Consider the following 9,763-nt stretch of genomic DNA (forward strand, 5'->3'; position numbering starts at 1 on the left):
AAACCCCTACTGCCAGAGTGAGGCACTTAATCGCCAGCACACAAAGTCAGCGACTGAACCCACTGAGCCACCGAGGCTCCCACAAAATGAAAGACCGACAACTGGTAGTCAACATCACATATTTTGTGTACCCCTCTGACAAGGGTAAATTGGCATGGCTCCCGTACATGAAAGCTGAACGACTGAATCCATACAATCTAGACCATCTATTACCAATCACAGAATGTTTTTTGTTCAGGTTTCAAATTTTTAATCGAGAATTTGTCAAAATATGTTTCGAAGCGTAGTCGCCAATTTGAAATTAGTGCCATAAAGTACGAGAAAGCTGCCTTCTGATTGGTCATCCATTGGTCGGTCAAAGTTTGAGCAAGGTCAGCTGACATGACCCGTAATGGGATGTCCTCAGGTCTTTGTTTAGCGGTAGCGTGGACTACGATCTGATTTTAATGAGATTGCTGGTGGTGCTAAGGTCGAGCCCAGAAATTCAGAGTTCAGCAAGGGTGGAAACTTGATTTTTAAGGTCAGTTAACTCCCTTGCCTTAGGAAGATGAACCAAGATGAACCAGATCAACCAAGTCTGCAAGCCTGACCACCCGATCCCGCTAGTCGCCTCTTACAACAAGCATAGTCGTCTCTTACGGAGGGCATGGATTGCTGAAGACCTATTCTACCCAGGATCTTCACAGGTAGTAAACCCTTGTAACATCAAAATAATCAAACATAGTCAAACACCTGAGAAGCATGTTTGATGTTGATAGGAGGCTTATCAAATGAAATGGGGTTTAATGTCGCGTTCAAACTTATAGATTAATGCTGGTTTTATAGTGCTAACCCAGTGAGATACCATGCCGCAGTTTAACATGGACTCCCCACTCAGACACAGTATACTGACTCCGTCCCGACCAATCCTTGTCCTAATCCCCTAAAAGCTGGTGTCAGGTTAACAGCAAGTGATAGCTTTTGGTGTGACAGAGTGAGTGAGTGAGTGAGTGAGTTGGGTTTAACGCTGCTTTTAACAGTATTCCAGTTATATCACGACGTGTCCGCTTAATGTGGGAGGAAAGCCCGAAGTGATGCAGGTCTCAGACCTTTACCACTTCGGTGAAACTCACGAGCACGGGTATGGTGCTGACAAACCTAGTAACATAATCTGGGAGAACCGGAATTCGAACCCACAATCATAGGTTTCTGGCATGCCCAAGGAACGCAACTCTGCAGTGCGATCGGGGCGCCTTAGACGACTGGGCCACCCGTGCCCCCTGGTATGACAGAGCTGGGGATCGAGCCACCAACCTTCCACTCTACAGACAGACTATGTTAGTGTCACATCAGCTGAAACCAAATCAACATAACACCCGAGATATTAAAGATCCAACCATCCACTCTACAGACAGACCATGTCAGAGTCACATGGCTGAAACAAAGTCTACTAGGGCTGGGGCGGGTAACTCAGGTACCCGGGTCAGATGGGTACTGATTAGGACTCGGGTACCCACAGGACTACCCGGACCTGTGGTTAATCACGTGATATATTGTTTAATGATTGAAATGATCTAGAACTCTATGGTTACACACACTATAAGTGACTAATGTTTGCATTCCTTCTGACTTTATTTGTTTGATTAAAGATAGAACTTCAGTCAAGTTCAGTTTATGCATGACCAGATCGTTTTCATTCGTGTATCTAAATACATTTTGCCAGGGCTACGGTCAAACTATTCCCAGTCGGACAATTGGACCTATCTCTTGAGACGTGCAGCGGGCACCCGGGTAGGGTCGGGTAAAAGTGTACCCGGGTAGTAAATTTGGACTCAGCCCAGCCCTAAAGTCTACATAACCCACCGAGATAATAAAAATTCACTGTATTTCTTCATTAATGCCTTTGGAGTGAGTGAGTGAGTATGGTTTTACGCAGCTTTTAGCAATATTCCAGCAATATCACGGCGGGGGACACCAGAAATGGGCTTCACACATTGTGCCCATGTCGGGAATCGAACCCGGGTCTTCGGCGTGACGAGCAAACGCTTTAACCACTAGGCTACCCGACCACCCCTTAATGCCTTTGGAGCCTCTCACCCTTTTTCCTGGATGTCATCCTTATAGGACAGCGCACACTGCAGCATCGTGTCCAGAGTGGCTAGTCCAGCCGGGGCAAACACTTCAACGGAGTTACCTCCCTTACTTTGGCTCTCCACATTTCTCTGAAGATAGAAAAGATTGGGTGCAACTTGCAGTCGTGTTGGGCTTAATTAGATACTGCAACACACCAACTTGTGCCAGGTTATTGAAAGATTCCGAACGTAGAGAAAGTTGTGAAATCGAGATGCATGAGAATGATAAATAAGTTGTAAGGAAGGCATGACAAAATTCAAAGGCTAATTATATAGACTCTAACATTTTGAAAAAACTGTTACTTAACTACAAATAAAGTGAATGATGGATCTTTCATGGGTAGACCCAGTGAGTTAAAAATAAACATTCCATGTACTATTTTCTTCGAGCAGTTTATGTAACATATTTGGGTACAAAACAAAGAATCCTATCTGCTTTTTCACAAGTTTTTTCATTTCTATCCTTGATTATCCAATGTATTTTATCTTAGTGTTATTATTACATTTTATAATATTAATAAATCCTCTGGACAACTGACAATCGCTCCAATCTCATTAAAATTAGACCTCAGTTCTCGCTACCGCTAAACAAAAATCTGAGGACATCCCATTACGGGTCACGTCAGAATGACCTTTCATCCTACCAATCAGAGCATCGCTTACCAGATTATGAAAGTGACAGTCGGAATGTGATTTCTGATCATGCAGACTCGAAAACTTTAACTCCAAACGATAGTTACGGGTTCAACGACTGTATCCATACAATCTAGACCATCTATTAGCCATTCCAGAATGTTCTTTTGTTCAGGTTTCAATTCTGTAATCGAGAATTTGTCAAAATATGTTTCGAAGCGTAAACACCAACTTAAAATTGGTGCCGTAAAGCACGAGAAAGCTGCCTTCTGATTGATCATTCCACTGGTCGGTCAAAGTTCGTGCAAGGTCGGTCTGACGTGACCCGTAATGGGGTATCCTCAGATCTTTGTTTAGCGGGAGCGAGAACTAAGATCTGATTTTAATGAGATTGACTATCTCTCTCTCTTAATTTCTCCAGTTTCGGAGGCTACTCAACGTTTTGTCATTCAACATGGGACTCAACACTAAGCAAGGTAGTGAATGGGTCCAGGCTATTGATAATAGATAGGACAAAGATATTACATACCAAATAACTGAAGATGAGGCTTTAGAGCTTATACTTTGCCGACATCTGTTTAACAAGGTATTGAAGTCACATTTACCATGAACGTCTGAGCGACCTGGTTGTAGACCCTGACATATGGCTGAAGAATATCGAAGTGGAAGGCTGGGGTCAGCAGGCGACGGTTTCTCTCCCACTTCTTACCATCGCTCACTAGTAATCCATCCCCTGTAACCATGGAAACACAACCAGTGGATTAGTTTGGCAAGGATGGAAACTGGACTTTTAAAGTCTGTCAGCTCCCTTGCCCTGGTAAGTTGTCAGCATAACAATGCTTTTGAACCATTAGGCTAGCCAATCGCCCTAAACCCTAAAGTAATGTAGGGTGTAGATTTTTACCACTTTGGTGAAAAGGCTGTGCTGACAATCCAAGATTCTTATTCAGGTTAAATCCGAGATCAAAACAGATGATCATCAGATCCTGGCATGACTAAGGGCCACAACTCAGGTCCTTACACTGCAGGTCCTTTAAACAATGTGCTCCCTGCACCTCATATAACTGAAATGACAATCTAACATTCACCTTGCCAAGGTAACAAATGAGTGAGTGAGTTTGTTGGGTTTAACACTATTTTGAACAGAATTTCAGTACTGATGAGGGAGGAGGGCCCAGAGAGATGTTTGTTGTAGATGTTACCAGACCTGTGAAGATCGGGATTCGAATAGGTCTTCAGCAACCCATGCTTGCTGTGAAAGGTGACTATGTTTGTCGTAAGAGGCGACTAACAGGATCAATGCTCACAATGTCAATCATTGGATTGTCTGGTCCAGACTTGATTATTTACAGACCTCTGTCATACAGTTGGAATATAGCTGAGTGTGTTAAACAACAAACAAACAAACAAAACTTTTCTGTAACCTAATGAGTATGTTTGGGTGTTGATGAGAGAGAGAGAGAGAGAGAGAGAGAGAGGTTTTACGCCCCTTGTACCCATGTCGGAAATCAAATGCAGGTCTTCAACATGACAAGCAGATGCTTTAACCATTCGCATCTCACAATCGAATCACTAAGGGACGTAACTCTGCACAGCAAATTGCAGCACCTCAACCCACTGGGCGCCCTGTGCCAATCAAAGTCAGATGTGTAGTTTACACTCACCTAGCCATGGCAACAAGAATTCATATCCACCTCCACCCTTGGCCTTGGGTTCGGATGTTTTCAGAATGGCCTTCACACTCTCGTGGTGGGCGGCAACTACAACAGGTCGGTAGAACCCAATCCAGAACATATATGCTTGAGATCCATCTTTCAATAATACCATAGTGTCCTCAAAAAAGGTCTTGATACTTTTAATCTGCAAAAAAAAAAAATGGAACATTTCAACCTACCGGAACTGTAAGAGAGTACAGGTCTAATAATACTGCCTTGACATATACTTAATTCCACTATAAGATCATTGATATTTTGTTTGTTTTGTTTGTTTTGTTTGTTTCTTGTTTAACCCTGCACTCAGCAATATTCCAGCTATATGACGGCGGTCTGTAAATAATGAGTCTGTACCAGACAATTCAGTGATTGATATCATGAGCATCGATCCACGCAATTGGGATCGATGACATGCATCAACCAAGTCCACAAGCCTGACCACCTGATCCCTTTAGTCACCTCTTACGACAAACATAGTCACCTTTCACGGCAAGCATGGGTTGCTGAAGACCTATTCTACTCAGTATCTTCACGAGTTCTATTCACGGTATAAGTATCCTGCTGCAAGAAAACGCATCCTGACCGACTTCTAGACCAAGCTGTAAATATGTCCCTGCTTTGCTGGTTGCAAGAGGGGACTTAATGTATTGGGAGGTCAGGCTTGGCTGGCTGATTCCATGTCATCGTACCCCTACATGGATCGCTGCTCATAACACCAATCACTGGATTGTTTACAGGCTGCCATCATATATCGATAATATTGCTGAATGAGATTTTTAAACAATAAACAATATAAATAAAATGTCAGGAAAAAGAAGGCACATGAAAATTTAATCTGACCAAAACAATTCACAAATTGAGCACATTATTAACAATTCACAAATTGAGCACATTATTACGTGATTGAGAAATGTCTTTCTTTCTTGAGTTTGTTAATTAATATGAGTAATGAACATACATAAATATCATCCTTGATTACCAGTGTATGATATCTATATTTTAGTTTGCGTCCCTTGGGCACGCCAGAATCCTATAATTGTGGGTTCGAATCCCTGTTCTCCTCGATTATGTTTCTAGGTTTGTCAGCACCGTACCCGTGCTCGTTGGTTTCACCGAAGTGGTAAACGTCTGAGACCTGCATCACTTCGGGCTTTCCTCCCACATTAAGCTGACACGCCGCGATATAACTGGAATACTGTTAAAAGCGGCATTAAACCCAACTCACTCACTCACTCACTCTATTTTAGTACACTCTCTCCTCTCCTCTCTATTCACCTTCTAGTGTCATTTGTGGAGTAAAGTGACCACCTCCATCTTTCTCCTCCATCCCCCTGTGATAGCATGCTGCCAATCAGGATCAGAGTAGGTGCAACGTATTCATCAAAATATAATGGAGAAATAAGAAACTGGATACTCAAGGATGTATTGAATGTTGTATGCTTATAGGAAATGATTTGGATATAATATATATTATTTAGATCTGTAGTTCATCTGATATGCAGAATATGAGTCTAGTTCCAATTACCTGTCACAGGTACAATGCAAAATGGGGATCCAGTGGTCACCTCCCCGACTGGATACTACTGTACCCTGAATGTGTGGATTGCTGCTCCTGCTATCAATCACCAGTTCTTTCTGGTGCAAACATAAATTTGAATGTGTCCTGAAGTTGCAGGCCCTGAAGTGGCAGGCCCTGACCATATGCCCAAGGCCATATAATTCCCACTTCGTGCTGATTCGTTAACTCCGATCTCAACCACGCACTCCTCTATGTCCTCAACACACATCCTACACAATGTTACAGTGTTATCACAGTACGTTTCTCGTATATTATACCACGTACCTGTTTCAAATTTCCCCACAGCCAATGAATGGGAAAATGGGGAAACTTGTCGTCCAACCCAGTGTGCCATTTCCGCAGTGTCCTGGCGAGAGGAAGAACTTTGAAGACGAAGACACTGATGGCCAGTGCTATCAAGAAGACACCAACAATTCCCAATGCTATCATCTTTGTATGTGTTCAGTGTCAACCTGTTCCTCTTCTGCCACCATTAAATGCCAAGGCAGAGACCATATACCGAGTCGTATGGTCTTTGATCAAGGGTAAAGACGGGCGTGTTATTTTTAACTATCACTCATACCCGCGTTATCAAATGACCCGACTGAACGGGCCCCGGTAATTGAGGCTCTACATTGATAGTACACTCGGGTGTAATTTCGTATTGTGGTGCGTGAAAATCGAGATGTCGCTTTTTTTCCAAACCAATAGAACATCTCACCCAGTGTCGTTGATATCGAATGTATGGAAACAAATCGGTACAAGTTTAAAACTGCGAGGCTTGCCAAAAGACATGATGCTGTTATTTTAACATACAAAATCAGCCTTCCAACCAGTGTCTTGAGTGTAAAGGGTATGCCAACCAGCTACAGAGGTGAGTAGTTGTGACGTCATGGTAACCGATGACGTCACAATGGTCTTCAAATCATTGTGATGCTATCCATTGTAGGGATATCTCCCAATAATGTTTTAATTTGAAGTTTATACGATATACGGCTTTTCCTTTGGACAAGAGGTCGGTCACATGACCGTGAAATTGACGTTCATAAGTTTTTAATTTGAAGTATACACGATATACATCTTTTCCATTGGACGAGAGGTCGGTCACATGACCGCGAAATTGACGTTCATAAGTGACCTTACTCTATGAAGGTTCATACTCCAATGAACTCACACAAAGTGAAGGTCAATTCTTAAATAATTTTTTAATTTGAAGTTTACACGATATACAGCTTTTCCATTGGACGAGAGGTTGGTCACCCCTGGGAATTCCCTAGCACGAAAACACACATAAGCGTTCTTTCTGATCATTTAGAACCTTTATTCTTGGTCTCAGCGTTTCAGTATACGATGAGAAATATCAGAGAGCGTGACTGCCTGATTGTTCACGCATATCCTCGCTGCGGCCTATCCTAATGAACAAACGATGAAATGTACATCTAAACTATCGTAGTGTCGACTCGATCCGTGCCAAGGCTGACATTGACCGTCTCCAGCAATCTATGAATTTACCTTAGTGTCTGTTTGACGCATCTTTATTCACCTTTCAATGATCGGCCAGTTGATCAATGATGACGTACACATGTAACCGCCACACGTTCATTAACAATTTCGGAAATCTCTCCCGTCACGTTTATCGGTGTCTGCCATTTTGACGTCTTGTACTTGATGTAAATGTATTACGATGCGCTGTCATTGTGACTGACTTACTGAGGTAGTTCTTTACAGACCTTTCTCATCTAATGAGGATATGCTTTGAAAACATGTGCTGCTTAAGATGTTTCTGAAGAGCAAGTTGTGCATCCATAGGCCCATGTCACCTCTCTTTTTGAGGAACTATTTTACTCCGCGATATAGCTGGTTGTTGTATGGCTGTCAGTGTAAACATGAAGTCACACGTATGTATTGTGTTTAGATCTTGGCCTACATCGTTTGAGGTAAGAAATTGTGATGAAAAAATTATAAGAATTGACTTTCACTTTGTGTGAGTTCATTGGAGTATGAACCTTCATAGAGTGAGGGCCAAACATTGTATGAACGTCGTCGCAAGCTCCGTTCATACAGTTTGGCCATCACTATATGAAGGGTCATACTCCAATGAACTCACACAAAGTGAAGGTCAATTCTTAAATGTAAAATGTATTATCTCTTGCCCGTGAAGAGATCACCCGTTTAATAAACATACAGCTGTATTACACATTGTGTAATACCAAAACGCGTGCTTATGTACTCTCGGAACACGTTTCACGAACAAATATTGAAAGCTCTCAACATCCCTTGGCTTATTCAACGACATTGTGTATGGAGTTGATAGATCACTGAGAGGAGCTTATGCACACTCGATGGCCCCAGCAACGTTGTTGCTAGGCTGACGTCACATGGCATTGTTTCGCCGATGGATCTTGCAACAAAATTCCACAAATTACGTCATCGGGTGTTGTGACATTATTGTAAACTTTGAGGTGCAAGGCTCGTTCCACAAAGCAATCGTATTGTAGCGCAACGACAGTCGTTAGTCTAAGTTAAAGTATGTCAGTTGCGATAGTCTTGGCCCTACGATAATTTTGTGAATTCTAAAGGTGGACCGCTGTATGTTTCGTACGTTTCAACTTTTGACGTGTTTGAAGTATTATTCTGTTAAACTCAATTGGACTATGCCGTGGATCGTGTAGGTGTCGGCCTATTCATATTCAACAGTAGAATTCTAAAAACGTTATAAATGGCAAGTAATAAATAAAATACTAAACTCGATCCCGTGTAAAACCAATTTTATGAAACTCATGAATAATTGTGGTATCTGACTCGATTTCGCTAACTATTCATTCGTTTCATAAAATTGGTATTACACGGGAGCTCGTTTAGAATTCTATATTTATTACATTATATAAGATAGCAACGCGGTAAACCGCAAAGAACAATGAAGAACGAAGCGTGCTTTATTTCACGATAAAACATTGTTCTATCATGACGTTATTTCTAGAGATTCGAACATGCGCTCGCAATTTGATGATGTCGTATGTTTGACGACGTCATTTTTTAGAGGGGAGCATCTATAGTGAGTTGTTTGCTATAGATGCAGCAGGGCAACGCAGATGAACGCAATTGCCGAACGATCGCGCCCAAAAGCGAGAGAGATATGACAATCGGTATTGGGAGAAAAGGTACCGGTAGTCGACGTGATGATTGTGAAAAAATGCGGGAAATACCCACCTGTGCATAAAATGGACTTGTCCGTCGTTGCCGAGGTCGGATTCTATTGAGGGAGTCATCATTATTTAGATAGGGGTTAATATGTTTCAAGCTTGTACATTTTGTCAACATCCTTAAAGAGGATGTTCATACTGCTGATATCGCATATAAGAAATAAACAACTCCCACTCGTCGTTTATTTTTTAATTCAAATTGTATCAGAATTAAGGATGAAAATTTATGGATGTCAACTTCTTTATTATGAGGAACACAACGTTTCGGAGTATATGCTTACTCCTTCATCAGGTGAATGAATGATATGAGGCAGAGAGCATATACATGTACACGTAAGAACAACAAAAGTAATAAGATAACAAATGGTGGAATTAAATTATCACTGATAGGTAAATGGCAATGGGCAGTGGTTGATTGAGTATGGTTTTACACCGCTTTTAGCAATATTCCAGCAATATCACGGCGGGCGACACCAGAAATGGGCTTCACACATTGTACCCATGTCGGGAATCGAACCCGGGTCTTCGCCGTGACGAGCGAACGCT

At 42.0% G+C, this 9,763-nt stretch overlaps 1 protein-coding gene across 1 annotated transcript in view; it reads right to left on the reverse strand.

Moving 5' to 3' along the window:
- The window catches only part of LOC139456510 (cytochrome P450 4F4-like), a 21,053-nt gene extending 14,435 nt beyond the window's left edge, over positions 1-6,618 (reverse strand). The window contains exons 1-4 of the mRNA XM_071238260.1: positions 6,300-6,618; positions 4,409-4,604; positions 3,350-3,477; positions 2,077-2,201 (exon numbers count right to left, since the gene is read on the reverse strand). Coding sequence (XP_071094361.1) covers positions 2,077-2,201; positions 3,350-3,477; positions 4,409-4,604; positions 6,300-6,464 — 614 coding nt within the window. The 5' untranslated portion in view covers positions 6,465-6,618. The remainder of the gene's footprint in view (positions 1-2,076; positions 2,202-3,349; positions 3,478-4,408; positions 4,605-6,299) is intronic.
- Positions 6,619-9,763: the final 3,145 nt, after the last annotated feature.

Source organism: Haliotis cracherodii, unplaced genomic scaffold (genome assembly GCF_022045235.1).
Source record: "Haliotis cracherodii isolate W230 unplaced genomic scaffold, xgHalCrac1.p SCAF_11, whole genome shotgun sequence".
Taxonomy (NCBI): Eukaryota; Metazoa; Mollusca; class Gastropoda; order Lepetellida; family Haliotidae; genus Haliotis; species Haliotis cracherodii.